At 35.4% G+C, this 19,097-nt stretch overlaps 1 protein-coding gene across 2 annotated transcripts; it reads right to left on the reverse strand.

The window, feature by feature from the left end:
* Positions 1-8,984: 8,984 nt before the first annotated feature.
* Positions 8,985-18,746, reverse strand: LOC117624496 (protein CLT1, chloroplastic). Of its 2 annotated transcripts, XR_004585331.1 has the most exons (11): positions 17,948-18,746; positions 14,055-14,200; positions 13,556-13,593; positions 12,823-12,938; positions 11,629-11,728; positions 11,503-11,538; positions 11,090-11,140; positions 10,834-10,957; positions 10,070-10,195; positions 9,668-9,968; positions 9,441-9,550 (listed from the first exon to the last, which is right to left on the reverse strand). XR_004585331.1 is itself a non-coding variant. In XM_034355786.1 (10 exons), exons 1-10 carry the CDS (start codon positions 18,391-18,393, stop codon positions 9,378-9,380), a joined length of 1,356 nt encoding a protein of 451 aa, XP_034211677.1. In that variant the 5' UTR covers positions 18,394-18,730; the 3' UTR covers positions 8,985-9,377. The 2 variants fall into 2 exon arrangements, 1 of the variants encoding a protein (XP_034211677.1); XM_034355786.1 differs by lacking the exon at positions 9,668-9,968 and having other exon boundaries at positions 8,985-9,550; positions 17,948-18,730.
* Between the last annotated feature and the right edge of the window lie 351 nt (positions 18,747-19,097).

A 19,097-nucleotide genomic window follows, 5' to 3' on the forward strand; every position in this document is an offset into this window, starting at 1 on the left:
AGGGTTAAATCAAGAGACTACTCTCAAACGTCCTTGTGATACACGTTGGAACTCACATTATGATACTTTACTTAGTATTAATATTATGTTTCATCCCGTGGTGAAGGTGCTTGAATGGATTGTTGATGATGTCAACCAAGATAATTTAGGTGAAGCAAATAGGTTGTTGAAAGAAATACAAACTTTTGACTTTGTGTTTCACTTATATTTGATGAGATTTATATTGGGAATCACAAATGATTTATCAAAGGCATTACAAAAGAAAGATCAAGATATTGTGAATGCGATGATGTTGGTCCAAAGATGTAAGCAAAAGCTACAATCCGTGAGGGATGATGACTTTGATGATTTGCTCAGGGAAGTATCAATATTTTGTGGTAAAAATGATATTGACGTTCCTAACATGGATGATTTATTTGTACCACAAGGGAGATCAAGACGTAAAGCTCAGAAAATCACAAACCGCCAGTATTATCGTGTGGATTTATTTCTTACTATCATTGATAAGCAACTAGTGGAATTGAATAATCGCTTTACTGAGGTAAATACTGAATTGCTTCTTTGTATGGCATGTTTGAGTCCGGCTTATAATTTTGCAGCTTTTGACAAATAGAAAATACTTCGTTTTGCTAAATTTTACCCTCAAGAATTTAATGACCGAGACCTCATGAAGCTTGAAGATCAACTTGGGCTTTATATTGTTGATATGCAGAGCATCACAGAGTTTTCATCATTGAACGGAATTACTGATCTGGCAGAAAAATTGGTGAATACAGGAAGGAGGAGAATATACAACTATGTGTATTTACTTCTTACATTGGCTTTAGTTTTACCCGTTGCAACTGCTTCGGTTGAGAGAGCTTTTTCAGCTATGAATATTGTGAAAACACCATTGCGTAACAAAATGGGGAATCAATGGTTGAGTGATAGCTTGGTTGTTTACATTGAGAAAGATGTTTTTTCTTGTATTAGTAATGCAAATATAATGCGACGTTTTCATGATATGAAACCTCGTCGGCAACAATTGTAGGTTAATTGTAATGTTATTATTTTAATTAATTATGAATAACATTAGTATTGTTTAAATTATAAGGATGTTTAGGTGTCTTTTTTTTTTTTTTTTTTGGGGGGGTTTTGAGCTCTTAGCTTTTAAAAATTGCACCTACGTTGAAAAATTCCTGGATCCGCCGCTGTCCGTGGCTGTGTTTCTTCTCTTTTTAGAGGTTTGTTTCTTTTTATGCTGATATTTGTTTCTTTGATAGTTAAATTGGTGACAAAGAAGACAGCAGCTGGAGGCTTTGATGTACAAGCAGACGTATGCAATTAGACCTTGATGTATTGAGATTGGTTTTAAATAAAGACGTATGCAATTAGTTATTGCATCTGTTTCAAATTTCGTTCAAACGGCTATTTTCTTTTACTTTCGTTCCTTAATGTGAATTGTTAACATTGTAGGTTTTCAAGGGGGGTTCAACTTCCCAAAGTGCAGGAGGCTTGCAGAGGAATTGGGGAGCTGCTTTCAACAAAACCGATTACATTAAAATAATTGTTTATTCTATGGTTTCATTACACCACTTAAGTGATATATCTGTTTGGATGCTTAGTCTGGCTTTAGTTTGTTTGTTAGTTTTTTTTTTTTTTTTTTTTTTTTTGGTTTCATGGTTTTATTCCTTCTGAATACAGAATCATATGTTTGGGTTTGGGGTACAAAATTATGATGTCTAACTAATTCACCAATCTTCTCAGGTACTTCTCTTTCTCATGATTTTGTGCATTTTGTGACATTTGACATTTAATAGGCTCAATAAAAAAAGCTTTTGATTATCTTTTAATTATGCATTTATTTCTCTGCCTTCTCTCCAGTTTTCAGTTCTTTTGGTTTGGTTTTTTATGACGCTTTGGTTTGATGCCTTCTTTTTATCCCTCTTTTTGGTTTTCTTTTATTTCTCAGGGGATCCATTTGCTACAGGAATTAAAATAGAGTCGGAGGGAGGAAAAGGGAGGAAAGGTTTTTCTGTTTTTTTTTTTTTTCATTATACTTCAAGTTTTCTTTTGTTACTGGCTTCATGAATTTACGATAATTGTTGTGCAGGAGTTATTGTTCTCTCATCGTTGTTGTAGATAGATCGGCTGCACGTGTGGGTCTTCAACTTCTTGAGGTTTATCAGCCTTGAAATTTAGTTATGTTCATAAAAAATTATGTATTGTATTAAATGTTGTTTGTTTCCTAACAACAATGAGATCAAAGAATTTGTTTGACTACAACAGTTGAAATGATAATTTGTTTTTTGCTGAGAAACAAAAATAATAAAAGAAGAAAAAAAAAAGAGAAATTTTTTTAACATGGTAAATTTGGTATATTTCCAATCCAGAGGTTTAACCACCAATACAGCACATAGGCTTCAAATAAGTTCCACGTCAGAGCAATTGCGAATGCCACGACATGGGCCCACACTCACATAGGAGGAATTTCAGGAGAAATTTAACTTAATGATTATCAAGTCTTCAAATAAGTTTTATTGATGAATAAAAAGCACACTTGCATTATCGCATAGGAGCAATTGCGAAATGCCACTACCAGAGGTGGACTTACAGAGGTGCAAGGAGGTGTGTATTTCCTCTCGCTTGAAAGAGCTCTGGAGGTCGTGAAATTTGCCCCTCAGCTCTGCTACGGAAGTGCCCACAATCTGGTTGAAGAAATGCCTCTGCGAAATTGCTTTTTGTTTGCTGTGGTGTTGCGTTGTTGGGCTGTTGGGTTGTTGTACGCAACACAGGCGCATGCATTTTTTTTAAAAGTCCCTGACCAAAAGTACAATTAATATTATTAATAATTTAATATAAAGAGTCCTAAATTGAATTGAAGAAGCCAACAGACCCAAATCTCAAGGTCTTTTTTTTTTTTTTTTTTTTTTGCCCTTTTGGTCTTTTTTTCTTTTGGTTTTTTATTTCTAATTTTTTTATAAAAATTATTTTTTTTGATGTGGCTCCCTTTGTATTTTTTAATTATAAAGATATGAAATATTACTTGTAATAACCCGGTCTTTAATTAATTTTTAATTAATAATTTATTATGTAAAAAGACAATTATACTTCTAGAATATTTTATTAGGTTTAAAATTGACTTTTTGACCGGAAAGGAATTTGGGTGGTACTGTTGCGTAGAACTCGACGATACGAGTTCGTAGATATGCGGCACGCTCAATTCCGAGTTGTAATGAAGGAGAAAAGGTTTATAAACAAAAAGGACGTAAAGGGAATTTTCAAATTTTCTAGTGCTACAGTACCCGCTTCAGTACCCGAACTCTTTATTTTTCTCTCCTTCTTCATCCCCCGGTAGCTTCAACCATTTTTTTTCTTCTTCTTTGTTTTTCGACAATCACTGTACCAACAGTGACTATTCGACTTCTAAGCCACAAAATCGACTCCTCCTCTATAAAACCCACCTAAGATCCGATTTGATTGGCTAATGATGAGCTCGAATTCAAGCTAAGGAATGGTTAGGCTTTTCCGGTGATATTTTTGCATTTTTCGGGAACTCCGGTCACGAAATCCGTCGAGCCAGGTATGAAACTTCATCTACTCTTCATGCTCTATCCATTTATGTAGGTATTAAAGATTGATTTTGAAGTTTTATAGGTTGTTCCATATACCCATATTATGCTGACGGTTTCGGCTTCATTCTGGCTAGTTCCGATTAGTTTTTGGCCTTGGTCCAAGAACAAAAGTGACTCTAACTAGTGTCCTGGACCTAGGGTAGGAATCTTGGCCAGCAGTTGGGAGTTTTTCGGGCCGCTGGAGTTTACTCTAGACACCCACATGCTGCCAGCTCGTGTGGTGGCGCGTGGGCAGCGTAGTGAAGTTACATTCAGTCCTAAAATAATCTCTTGGTCCTCACGAGCGCGTAGGGGTTCGCAGATCTCAATTCGGACAAAGTTTGAGCTCCGATCAGATCTCGCATATTGTGCGATTTCTGGGTTCGATGCCTTTGAACCGTTGGATCCTGGATCGTGTAGGATTCAACGGATCGTGAATCGGAGTCCTGGATACTCCGAAAATGTCAACCCTAGGGCTAAGGTTACAGGAACTGTTTGATCGTGCGATTGTGAGCAATCCGACCGTCTGATCGAGACCAAAATCTCGGGACATGTGTCCTAGACATGTTATAACCTCTAGGAACTCTCGGATCAGAATTTTTGGAGGTGGTGGACCCCACAAGGTCCTGTGTTGACTTTTTGGGACTTTCGCCTTTTGAGTCCCGAGACACTTCTAGACCCATCCAAATGTGAGGAAAGTTAATATGGGCGTAAGAATGATTTTAATTTTATGCACGCCTTTCTAGGAGTCGGGGGTCAGAATTTTCAGATTAATTAATTATGTAGAGTTTTACCGGAGTTGTTTAAGATTGTAGGAAGCTTATATATGTATGAGTGTTCTCTGGCTTTAATATGGCATTGATTTTCTTGAATTTATATGATTATGGGATGAGTAAAAATAATGGGAATTAATGGAATCTTAAGAAATAGTGATTAGTTATTTGCTTATTTATTTATTATCTAGTTACCTTTTGTTTATTCATGCGGTTATTTGTTGCCGAGGAACTAAAGTTAAAGTATTGGAATGGTATGTTAATTAGAGATTGATATCAGTCCCGATCTCTTGAACTACAGGGGTCCAAGAGATTTGTGGTCACTCACCGTTGGATGTAAATTCAACGGTTCACTCACTGTTACACTCATTTTAAGAAACTTTTATGAACCATTGGATTAACATCCAACGGTGAGTGACCACAATCTCTTGGACCCCTGTGGTCCAAGAGATCGGGGCTGTGGTTAATAAACTAGCTAAGTATTTAGTATATTTAAACATTCAGTAGTTGAAAAGGATGAATCATAGCTCTTGGCTTTTATCAGATTGTGGTGTATATATATATATATATATATATATATATATATATTTTAAGTTTAGTTGAGAACCAATTTATTAAAAATTTATATAAATGACGGGTTATGGTTTTCAAACCTACCACGAGGGTACCTCCCAGTTGCTGGGAAATAGTTTGTTATTTATGATAATGCCACACGAGTTTCAGGGACGCCTGAACCATGTGGTGCGAGGATTGCGGCTCGATTGATCTGGTATCTCAAAGGCCTGCGAGGATTGCGGCTCAGGCTGACTAATGGTCCCCTGAGGCCTGCGAGGAATGCGGCTCGGTTAACTTTGTATTTCCGAGACTTGCGAGGACGCGGCGTGTTTAACTTTGTGTTTTCGAGGCCTGCGAGGATGGAATTGATGGAATAACATTGGGATTGACGGATATATGGAATTGACGGCATATTTGGAATTTATGTTATTAAAGGAATTGACGGATCAGGAATGGGGGTATGCCTAGGTTGAGAGAATTTACGCTTTAAGATGGTTTTAAATTAAAGTTGAGGATTTTATACCGTTACTATTATTTTTTTAATCGATACTTTTATTTCACAAGAGAAAGACGGATATATATATTCTAAGTAAGTTGTTGTTATATATAAATATTTATTTATTTATTTAGGAACCTTACGTGAGTTCAATGTAAGGGTCTTCAGAGCTTATTTTATTTTATTTTATTATCTTTATTTGTCTCTATCTTGCATTATTTTATATAGTATTAAATAACATAAGTTTTTCTAGTATATTTTGCCCCACGAGTCTTAGAGATATCCGGACCGTGGGAGCGAGGACTGCTGATCAGGTTGACCAGATGTCTCCTGAGTCCAGCGAGGATTACAAGGTAGGATGTGTCACCAATGGTGTCACAAGGATATGGATAGTTATGGCTTTCCAAGTGTGATTACCCGAATCTAAATGCTTTTATTCATTCATTTAGTTATATATCGCCAAGTGAGTAATGCCAGGAAGCTTGGAACAGGAAGTTGAGATGAAATATGAGAACTAATTGTGGCTTGATCCCTTATTAAGGGTACGTAGGCAACCTAGGGTTTTAGGTGCAGCCACGAGAGCAAGTAATTAAAGGTAATCCAGCTAAGTTATTATGAAATCTAGCATTGTTCTGGTAATGGTTTAAGAAATTTAATTTAATGTGGTTAGTAGAATGATTTATTCGTTTCATTGAGGCCTGAGGCCAGAATGTTGTGATGCTTGATTTCCTGGATATAAATTGATATATGCTGAACGCTTGAGAAATTTTAAATGTTTGTTGACATGTAGAAGTTTTGGGAAATGTTTAATTTACAGGGGAGACTGCCGAATTTTCGGCAGAAGTTGAACTTGAGATAAATTGTATTTGAATGGAAGGGCGAAAAGGTCATTTGTGCCCGGCATTCGCCAAGTGTCGGACACGCACAGGGTTCGGCTCGAATTCCAAAGTGAAATTTGGGTCGGGTCCTGTCATTACTAGTAATCTTCAATCGAATATTGCCGCTTCTCTGAAAAATTCTTGGGTTCACCACTGGCCACTACAACAGTTGACATGCGATGAAAGAAAAAAAGAAATTGTTGAGACGCACATCTAGAAATTTCTTATTAATTATTTTGTTATTAAATTTGGCTTCTTATATAGAAACGAAGGGATTTTTCTTTTGTCTCTTGACTTTTGAAAATGACATTATTTTTAGTACAATTTTCTTCCGATAATTAGAGTAGGCATGTAGCAAAATATAAACTATCAAAATTGAAGGTGAGTATACGTGTTCCCAAATTATGCTAAAATTTGTCAATTACAAATTTAAAAGTAAATGTTTAAACTTGGTCTCATCTCATGTTATTTATGTATAGATTGACAATGTGAAAGTGAAAGATCAATTAGAGAGGAACGGGTGGCGCAAGTGGTCTTTATCGTTGCATGTCTTCCTCGTATGTGCATATTATGTAAATATTTATGTCCATAATCTAAAACTACAATGTGTAGAATTAAAATATTATTTTACTTAAATTATTTGAGATTTTCCTATTAATGTTGGATTTGCTTTGGATAATATTAACGTGTGGGTAATTAATTGAATAAGAATCCCCTTAGCTCCTAAAGTTCATTAGACTAGCCTTCCTGCACGCGCCTCAGTGCGTGCGAGAGGCTTTTTTTTTAATCAAGCGCGCTACGCGGGACTTACAAAGTTTAGTAAATATTTTTTCGCAATTGCATTTATATAGATGTCCGTTTCAACAATTTCATATTTTAATCACGGACGTGTGATATATCGTCATCTTAAGAGTTTTTCTTTATCGCCAGTATTTTTCTAGATGTCCATCTTAGCAATTTATACGCTATAAAAGAAAAAAGAAAGAAATTGCTAAGATGGACTTCTAGAAAAAATATAGGCGATAAAGGAAAACTCTTAAGATGATGATATATCACACGCGCGCGATTAAAATATGAAACTGTTGAAACATACATGTATATAAACTGAGTGTGATTTGAGAATAATTATATTCTCATTCTTATTACTATGTGCCAATCGGTTTTATTTTTAATTTTTAATTATATTTTTAGAATTAAGAACATATACCATGGGTAGTTATGTTCCATAAAAGTAGGACCTATTATCTGATTTTATTTTTAATATGAAAAAATGTGAATTTACTATATTATTCTTATTTAATTAATAATTTCAATTATTAATATTTGAATTAACCGAGGGCATTTTCTAGTATTTTAAGTGTTTCATCATTCTCTGCCTTTTGCTTTATATATATATAGACTAGCCTCATTGCACGCGCTTCTGGGGGTGCGAGAGGCTTTTTTTTAATCACGCGTGTTCTGCGCGACTTACAAAGTTTCGCAAATATTTTTTGGCAATTGTATTTATATAGATGTCTGTTTCAAAATTTTCATATTTTAATCGCTCGCGTGTGATAAATCAACGTCTTAAGAGTTTTCCTTTATTACCTGTGTTTTTCTAGACAACCATCTTAACAGTTTGCACGCTATAAAAGAAAAAAAAAACTACTAAGATGGACGTCTAGAAAAATACGGGCAATAAAGGGAAAACTCTTAAGACGTTGATTTATCACAGACGCGCGATTAAAATATGAAACTGTTGAAACATACCTCTATATAAATACAATTGCCAAAAACTATTTGCGAAACTTTGTAAGTCGTGTGTAGCACGCGTGATTAAAAAAAGCCTATAGTACGCGAGGAAGCGCGTGCAAGGAGGCTAATGTTATAATAATTAACCAACACGCGCGTGCAGGGAGACTAGTGTTATAATAATTAGCCATTTTTTGTAGATAACATACAATTTTTATTTATCTATTTTTATATCTGACTTATAAGTGGTCTTATAATTTATGTTCCTAACTTATAGGTAGTTTTCTAATTTATATTCTTAACTCATAGGTAACACGATTTGTCACTAAGTTTTTTTCGTTGCTAATAATAACATTATTTACCTGGATGTGAGGTACATAATTTCATGTGGGTGCTTGTCTGATCAATTGATATAGAGTGCTGCTAAATGAACCCTAAAATTAACCGAGTACACCCTATAATCTAAGTTAACCCTAATATTTTAATCAAAATGTAAAATTAACTAAGTACACCATATTTAGCTATCAAAAATAGCCCTAGTACAATACTCTAATACCAATCCTAAACCAAGTTTCTCTTTTTACATGAATCTGTGCTCTCTTTTCAGATTTTGGATTTCATCAAAATCTTTAATTTCATAATACCAATCCTAAACTAGTACTCGCTGCGTTATTCGTGAGCACCAAGCAATACGAAGACTGTCCTATGTCTAATAAGGGTTGAATATAGTGAGTAAAGTGTACTTATTAAAATTTTATTTGTTTCACAATTCAATATATCCTTTTTTATCATTTTATATTAAAATAAATTAATAAATAGTTTGGTAGTAAGGTGTACTTCGTTAATTTCAGGGTTCGTTTAGCAGCACTCTTGATATATTATGTGGGTCTTTACTTTTCGTTGATTAAATTATATTTTATCCATACGTTAGGAATATTATCAAGGAAAGAATTCAAAATTAAAATTCTAAAATTCAATTGCAATAAAATGCATTAAATTTAGATTTTCAATGTTTTTTTCCTTATTTACCTCTAAGGGTAAAATCAACACCACAAAAAAATAATAAATGTCAAAGGATCTCCATCTAAAACTAAAAACGTGTAGACTAAATCCAATGACAACTAATCATATTGGACCTAGATCTAAGAAACCCTTCATTTTTTTTTCCTTGTCCTTTTTTAATGTGAAGGCTTATTCCTTCTTTTCTATTGCTTGTGAATGAAGGATAATGAATGGACATATTTCGCGAACAAGAATTACAACCTTCTATGTCTTCCTGTAATCTGCCATGACCATGAAAAGACCGATGTCTTGCATTTCGGCTTAAGCCGCAATATGCTGATATCAACGATCATACATTAGGAGGAGATGGGGAGGCACTAGTTGGATAGACTGAAGGTGTCCAGGCATAGATGAGCAAGCCAATTACAAGAATAATGGTTCCAGAAACAAAGCCTGTCGGCAACGAGGCTGCAACACCTAGGTACGGTAGCGGCAATGTGAAGACGTATACAGATATTGGCACTGCAAGATGTCAACATACAAATTTGATTAATTCGCTGAACAAATTACAAGGGGAAAATATATTAAACTTTGCAATGTTTTCATTAAGGATTTTGTTGCTATTTGCTCATGATTTACCTAACGGTCATGGACTTACGGTTACGGAGGAAATCTGAACTCCAAATAACCCTCCAACTTTTCAAAAATCCTTCCCTTCATTCTAGAAGGATTTGTTTAATATATATCCCAACGGGCTAGAGAGGTCTGCCTTTAATGAGTTCATGTATCTTTAAGGCTCATCAACCCAAATGCACAATGCATGCTGAGCATCAACCATTTACTGACCCATCTTCGTGGAAAACCGACCACACAAACCAAGCCAAAATTTCAGATTCCCATTTTTCATGCACCAGCTGTGATAGTTGCTTGCTGTAAAACCTTTCGCATGGAATTTTCTCTTTAAATTCTTTTTACTATTTTTTTGTTTATTTTATTTCAGAGCTTTTTCATATATAAGTTACTTCAGTAAAATTGACATACCTGAAAATGTTGATGCGAGGGAAGATACCACTGCAGAAGATATCTTGAGAAGATGCAGCAATGATATGTTAAAACCCATGTTGACAACAACAAACAGCAAAGGAAGTAAGGGGGCACCATCGCATCCTGTGGCAAGCCAAAGTTGAATGTAATCAAATAAATTATGCACTTAAATTGCAGTGTAAAGATTACTATAAGGGGCCAAACCCCACTCTCGTTACAGCCTTACTATCCTCTGCATTATTTCGGGAGTAACCTACTTGCACTTTATTATTTTGGGTTGAAACCTACTCATGTTAGGAAATCAAGCCCTTAATCTCCTGGAGAGAACAAGTGCGGAACAATTTAAACGCGATTGAGAAACACCAAAAGTAAACCAATCACACAAACGACACACAGAACTTACAAGGCTCACTCAATATGAGCCATCCCAGGGTTTCTATGAGATTCTCACGGTCAAAGAAGAAGGAGAAACAGTTACAACCACTCAAGTGTTTTCCTCCCTAGTGGTGACCGGTCGGACACCACCTTGGTTACCAGTTGGTTTTTTCAGTAGCTCACTCTTCGTTGAGTTGCACATTGACATATACATGCATTTCATTTCAAATTTGCACATCAACAAATTTTAAATCTGAATAAAGAATGCAGGATAAGCTGATATGAGATTTAGTATAATAAATAAATTCAAAGGCTTGTAAAGAAAATAACTAGTATTTAAATGAATTCGAATAACTGTAGAAGAGAAGGTCAGATATATATCTTACCACTTGATAAGGTACCCATATTTAGAAAGCAAGCTGCACCGTCTTTGAGATAGTTTGGCAATTGACCAAATGGAATACCCCATAATTTGGACAAAAAAGGTAAGAGAAGGCATATAAATATTGCCTGCAATTCATATAGACAACGATATTTGGATTTCACTTAAATCTGATAATGGAAGACAACATAAAAAGGTGAACACAACACAACTTTGAAACACCCAAAAATCTGAATTTCAACTCGTTGCTTGATACTTACTTGAAAAGCAGACCCAAAGGAATTTACAACAAATAGGTCCACCGAACTTCCCTGTAACAGGTTGGATATAACAAAAATTCTTAGATTAAAAATAACCCCAAAAAAATCACAAATTTAATACAATTTCATTATGCGTATATAATTTTTGTTGAGCTGCTTTTTAATCTCAAAGGAGGAGAAAAAAATAATATTTTCATTCAATATCTATCCCTATTCCCTACAAGCATGTAACACATCTTAACATTCCAAATTATGTCATATTGATTTTAGTCTTGGTTTCAGTGGTAATCTTATTCATCTAAGTTATATCCTTTATCTTACTTGTTGCTTCCCAATCCTTCAGAAAGCAGAAGTTACAAGCTTACAACTGATCTAGGAACATACAGACGAAAACTGTGTATAGCCGGTTGTACCTTTAATCGCTGACGAGCATCCAGAAAAATTACTTCCTACAAAATGATAAAAAGTTTCCTGTTACAGAGAATGTAATACAACGTCAAAAAGTAGAAAAGTTACATACCCATTAGAAATTTTACAACCTTCAGCACTGTATCAGCTGCTTGGAACAAAAATGAAACTATCATGAGAAGACTCCAAAAAATACCAGCTTCTTTTAATGAATGTCCAGCACTAGATCCACTTCAGAGAGAGAAAATGGTAAGTACTTGACATGCTAACATTGACAATCATAATGAACATACCAAAGAGGAACCCAAATTCTAGCTGACTGGTTTTTTTCAGAGAAAAAAAGTAAAAATATCATCTTATGAAGTAAATCATGATAGACTGGTTATTTTTCTAAAATATAAAGTTTGGCCATTACTTAAGTGAGACCATCAACTACTTAATGTGACATAAAAACATAGGAGGGAGAAAGTTCATAACTTTGTTGTTGTGGTTACTAGGATTTTCTTCCAGTCCGAAAGCTATCAAGGATTGCTTCCAAGTTTCCTATGAATTACCAAGGTGAACATTTGGCTATAATTGGAAAAGGTATTTCATATCAACTGTCAACCTTTCGGAAAGGATCTAATAATCACCTGTGATGCCCAAGGCCCCTCAATGCAGCACTGATCATGTTGATTTCATTTTGTGACCAATGCAATTAACATCGTGTAGTGATCTGGGACATCCCGACATCCCACAATTGAAAATCCACCTATGGTACGCGAGTGTGTGTCTGTCTGTCTGTTTCAACTTAGTTAACATATTTTTGTTTTCTTTTTTGCAGTGTAACATGCTTGAATCCAAACAGTAACTGAGCAACAGAACCTATGCAATGGCGCCTACACTCATAGCAGCGTAACTAGCGGACGTTAACAGCCCTAACAAGTTTTGAACTCTTAACAGGGTTTGACTACTTTTTCAGAAGGGGAAATTCCTGAACCCAATCAACAACAGAATCTATGCAATGGCTTGCCTTCATACCAGTGTACTCAATAGTCTTAACGAGTTTTGAATTCTCAGCACGTCTGAACTAGTCTTTTAGAATGTAAACTATACCGTTAGATCACTATGACCAAAATCAGCATCCATGGGGAAGCTGCACTTTGATAACACTGTTTCAATGTTTTTTTCTCTCTCAGTCAACCTATGTCACTCAAATTTCACAATCCTTAGAGGAGCAAATTGTTCAGGTTGACACAGAAAAAACTAAATGAATATAGTTTGGAGACAAGCATCATCTTAAGGTCATAAGTATAAATAAAAAGATGTTTAAGTAAATGGCTTACCTCGCTACAGTTATGATTACACCAATGGCTACAAAACAGCACCCCAAAAGTTGATTGACCTTATATCTCCTTCCAAGGAAAATAATTGACAGGAGAATTTGCCAAACAAGAAACGTCTGCAGAATAAGTACAGGAATATTTTAAACATCCGACTTTCAGTATTCTTCTACTGGCATCAAGCCACATCATTGAGTGGAAATATCTATAGAGATTTGGTACAAAGAGTCCCTTTCTATCGACAGAGCTCCTAAATAAGTTTAGGATGGGCCCACTCCGCATTGTATTTTAACAATCCAAACTATCTATTTTTCAAGTCTTCATTCATAGATCATCCTTAGAAAAAAGTATACAATTTTGAAGCTGTTAAGACATCTAATTGTGATCCCTCCATTGAAGCTCACTCTATTATTAATAGGTTGTATTGTATATAGATATAATGATATATTCTGATTGTATGGAATGCATCAACTCCAATTAATTGATCTTAAAAAAATGCGGTATTTAAACATCTACAGCTGCATTTATTTATTTATTTATTCTTTCAAATTTTCTATAAAGCATGGAATCATCTAGTTGGATAATCACCTAATTTGTTCAAACCACAATGTGCTAGCTTAAGAAATTCAGAGATACACTCGTTTCAGGAAACACAGTATAACTAGAGCACCAGAATAGAATTTCACATATAACAACAAGCAGCTGTATTCGAAAGCTTGCACTGAAACCGGATTACCTGAGACAATACTGGAATTGATGCTCCAGAAAGAATTGCTGATTCAAGGAAAAGAAAATAAAGTGAGGAATGATATTTGCATATGAAGCTGTAAGTATAACAGACTAATAATTCTCAGTATAAATCAGCTATTTCTGTAACCATAAAAAAAGATTAATCTAGCAGAAATTAGGCATGGCATCCACAGAATTAAAAACATGTAAAAATGTATATAAATACTGACACCAAAAACATAAAACAGAATTCATGAAGAGTCTACAAAGCTTGCATAAGAAGGGCCAATATTCAGCAATTAACAGGCTCGGGGTTATATGGTGTTCAAAATGAGGAGTGCACTAGAACTAGTACAGAAAATGATTATTGGAGACGTTTTAATTATGTACCCACATATAACTCAGAGAAGTTCCTGATGGTCACATAGAAATGAAAAAAATCCCAAGATTATAAGCGTTGAAAGAGAGAAAAATTGAAATGCATTAGGTAATATTGAAAACGTCACCTCCAGCTGCCATTCCAGTAACAGCACCAAGAGCTTCCAAGAGGCCAACAGCAAGAAATGGAGCTTTTGGCATGGAAAGCATCTCATCTGTGACAATACCAGCACGGTACCGGAGATACAAGACTGAGAAATATACAATTACATATCTGAGAAACAAAATTAAAAGGCAGCGACTGAAGTTAGTCCATGGTATTGTAGCCTAGGAGGTTTGCTTGTACACCTCCCTTTAATCAATGCCATTAATAAAACAAAAACTCGAAAGAGAAGGAAACAGATAAAGAAGTAAAGTGGCAAGAAATGTGCTCCATCTATATACTTCTAATTTCTTCTCTAAACATCTATTTATAGGTTTACAATGATAGGCATTTAACCCATACAAGAAATGTGCTCCATCTACTTCTAATTTATATATTATTTGTTTGTATAAAAAAAAAAATATTTATGTTTGTGACAATGCAATTACGAATTTTACTCATCTTTCCATTTTCTTATGTACATTTTCCTTATTATTAAACAAAATTATATTTTCAAAGATGAAAAATTAGATATGGCGTGATTGGTTTTGACCAGCAGTTCAAAAAGCGGTTAGTGACCCAATCACTATGAGAGATTCACAAGTAGATGATTCTATTTCTAAAGAATTATCTAATGACCTCTCCTGCGTTTACTTATATATGGTTATGAAAATCAATACAATTCATGACTTCTCATGCATTTACTAACACATAAGGAATAAAAAATTATGTAAGTTCTATATTAAATCCAATACATGAAAAACATGAATAGGGGGAGTAGTTGATCATATACTAATTTCCTCTCTTCAAAATATAACTTTCCCCATTCCAGGTAAACATGTCATAAAAAACTGTCTATGTCGAATTTGAAAGTTAACTTTCTTTGATTCCAAAAGATAAATGGCTCAAATTTTGTGCAATTAAATTAAGAAACATTAAAAATATTTGAAGGTTATAGTATTATTGTTATTTACATCATTCTAACAAATTCAAAAATTATTCAAAAATTTGTAAAAAAATTTATACCAAAAAAAAAATGATTATAAAAAAAATTAAAAGTATGTGACGGACATATTATACACAATTTTTTTAAAAATACAAATGATAGTGTAAACTACAAAGAAACGGGGTTTTCTTACACATATACTACAAAGGTGCTATGGGAGTTCAAACCCGAGACCACTGGTCTAAAGGCTTTTTCCACTAGCTAGATATTATACACAAATTTAATAACACACAGAGTGCCCGGTATATGACTTGAAGGAATCAACAATTTTTTTTTTTGTTGAGAAAAAGAAACCAAAAACAGAATGTTGAAAATTTATTTCGAAAATGAAATTATGACAGGTGTTAGATATCCTAAACTTTTTTTTTTTGGTTTTTTTGCCGACCACAAAACTGAAAAGCACAAGGAAAAGAAAAGGACAGTGGGCAGCTCCTCGTGCACCCACTTGACACTCAAAAAGCATAGAATCAAATGTAACCAAAAAAGAAGGGCAGATGATGATAACATCTCTCCCTTATGAGAATCTAGGTGTAAACCAGATCCGTGGTTTGGATTCAAGTTAGGCCCACCCCGACATGTTCACTTTCGCAGCGTCTACTCCTTTATCCTCCCTTTTAGTTTTAAAATAGAGAAAGAAAGAAAGACCAAATTCGTTTGTCTAAAAGGCAGCCGTGACTTATGTCGGCATTGTGCTCGCCCCCTTACACCTGAATTTGATTACTTTCCATACATTAAAATACAGTAATTTGGAATATCAACTTGTTGGAAAAAAAAAAATTTCATTTGTCTAAGTGCCCAAAAAAGAAAATAGATAGGAACAATTAATAATTCCAAACAAGTTAGAATTTAGAATTTACCAGACAGCGATGAGAATAGGGGTTTAAACAATGAAACAAAATAGTCTTTTCAATTTGGGCTCATAAAGTTTTAAAATTTTATATTATGGCATCTAAAGCTTACGGGTGTCATGATAAAACCAAAATGTGCTTGTTTTTAGACGCTACATCTATGTCATGCCTACCTCTATACTTTAGTTCCATTTTATAAACGAAAAAGGCTAAAAGAAAAAACACAAAACATCTATGTCTCGAGATATTAAAAGAGATCTCAAGTTCAATTTTCTCGCCACTTTCATGATGAATCTCTTATTGTTTAAGTTAATGGAATTATCATAGTGCAGGGACCATGCATCTTTATAGTGGATTGTGCAATGTCCACTGCTAGCACAAATAGCAAAATACTCAAAAAAAGTAAAAAAGCATAAATTTCATTACCAGGAAGAAAAAAAACCATAAATTTGTATAACTCTTGCTGAAATTATATATTTTCTAAACAAATGTGATCTAATTATGGAAATGTCAATCCCTATTTAATTTATTTATTTTTAATAAAATAATATTCTAAATTATTCTAGTTTGTAGAAAGAAGCATCAAACCTGAGCACTACTTTAGACGACTAACCTAATTGCTCTCCCTATTTACGAGTCATGCGCAATTGACACTAGTCAAGCCTAACACGTAAACACAATCCAGCGATGTGACTATTGGGGTGTGCAAGTAAAAGACAAAAAGGAAAGAATTTGTCGTGTGTAAAACATGAAAAAGGAGAAACGGAGAAGTCCAATTTGGATTCAACAAGAAAGTCACATTCACTCAAAAGGCAATCACAAGTGGACAAGTATAGGGTCGTCATTTTCTCCCAAAGAAAAATAATTGTAAAAAACCCCACCAAGTTTACTATATTTGTTCATACAGTCTTGATTTCTTAGACTGAAGGAGTCCAAGAGATTGCGGTCATTTATCGTTAGATATTAATCTAATGGTTCAAAAAAGTTTCTTAACAGAAGTGCAAGAGTAAGTGAACCGTTGAATTTACATCCAACGGTGAGTAACTATAAATCTCGTGGACCCCTATAATCTAAGAGATCAGGACACTGTTTGTTCATATGACGTGATTCTCTTACCAAAACCTTTCAACCAGGCCTCCGAATTACGAACGGCCCCAATTATTATTTCTACACCATCCACGGTAATTTTGTGGCTTTGAAAATTTTCCTAAAGTTTTTTCGTACAGAAAATTTATATTATTTTTCTTTATGCATTTTGGCGTATCTCAACCCAAGACATTATTATTGGTTTCCGCCGGTGGGGTGTTGGGTACTGTGATGGGATGGTTCATTGCGTCGGGTACCGTATAGTGGTGTTCTGGGCCCCGGGTAGAAAACGAGACCAGGGATGGGCCTTGTATGAGGCGAAACGGTGTCGCAACATAATAGTGGGGCAATTATTTGAGGCAAGCATTGTTTTTAACTACAACGATAATCCAAATAACTCTAATGTAATCTAGAGGAGGAATATATGAATTTGGTTGCAAGGGAGGGCTCACTTCACCAATGTCCTAATCAACCTGTCTAACCCATATTTTGTTCGAGACGGATATTGTTATTATTTAAATTTAAAGTGTAGGAAATTTTTTGTAACCTAACCTCATCCCCTCAGCCAACTCAGGCGACTACTTCCCCGACGCTGGCAAGTCGCCCACCGGCACTTCCCCGCACCACCTTGAGAGACAGAGAAAGGAAGTTGGCTGGTTTCCTTTTTCTCAAGTAATTTAATTTGAGGGCAAATTAGGAAGTTGCCGGCGCCAAACTTTGGTGTTGGGTGCGAAAAGAAGATTGTTGGGTTCGTATTATTTACAGTTTTAAACGGTCAACTAATTAGCCTCGAAACCAGCAAATCTCGGATGACCAATGGCTGAGTCACCAAAAAGACGGTCGGAATTTAAAACTAATTTCTAAGTAGCAAAAATGGTAACAAACTCATAAAATAATAAAATAATCAGTTAGATTGAGAGGCGGTGGTAATGGAAGTACCCGAAAGTGGCGAGCTGAGCGAGAAAGAAAGGGTAGTGCTTGAGAGGAACCAAGGCCAGCTTATAAAGCACCCGATTGCCTACACCCAGAACCACCGTAACCGCCGCTGCAACAGCCACGTCCACTCTCCGATCCTGACTCCTCGCACCTTCCTGCTCCGCCGTCCGATACTCCCCCACCGCGTACGAGCACAGCCCCGCCTTCGAGCTATCCGTTCCATCTCCCCCGTCCGATCGATCCCACGCTCCTCCGGGTCCCGCCGCCTCCACCGCCCACACCACCTTCCGCAAATGCTTAGACGGTGTCGTCCGGAGGACGATTTCTGGCCGTTGATTCCAGCGGAATTTGCGGGGGAGATGCGGGATCTCCGACGCTCGCGGATGTTCCCGGATCCTAATATCCGGCGTTCCGGCGCCGGCCCATACCCGACGGATACACGACATCATTACAGAAATTGTAATTTGACAAATTTTTTTCTGTGTCAATTTCCGTATACCGAGACAAAATGTGAGAGGTGATTGTTGTCTCGAGCTCTCAAATGATTTGGGGGGTTGTTGTTTAAAACGGCCTGGAATCCTGAACAAAACATACAAAATAAAAAAGCTGGGAATCTAGAAGCTGGGGAGTGATTAGATACGGTCGGTTCTAGTTGAAACCCGACACCTGCGTTTTTACCATTTGTCCGCTCCACGAAAATTGAGATGTAGAAGCTGGGTTTTTTTGTTTGTTTTTTTGTTTTGGTAAGGAGGACTGGTTTAAATTACAGGAATTTAATTTGAGCGCACTGAAAAAACATATATGCATATACCAATGGCGTACAGTGTTTGGCTGCGGTGCATGCATGGTTTGTAGCTTGCTTTAGAATAATCATAAATACAAATCATTATACTTGCGTGCGGAGGTCTTGCTTCCATCACGGGCGTTCAGTGACAGGGAGAGAACGGGCAATGTCGAGAAGGCTAAGAGGTAAAATAAAAAATAAAATAAAAAAAATATTTAAACAATACTAATGTTATTTGTAATTAAAATAAATAAGAGTTTTATGTCACTAATTCACTATAGTCTATTTTGTATATCAATTAATATGCACAAAATTCATGTTACATAATTATTTATTAAAATTCACATTAAATATGAACAAAATGCATGT

Source organism: Prunus dulcis, chromosome 4 (assembly GCF_902201215.1).
Source record: "Prunus dulcis chromosome 4, ALMONDv2, whole genome shotgun sequence".
Classification (NCBI taxonomy): domain Eukaryota; kingdom Viridiplantae; phylum Streptophyta; class Magnoliopsida; order Rosales; family Rosaceae; genus Prunus; species Prunus dulcis.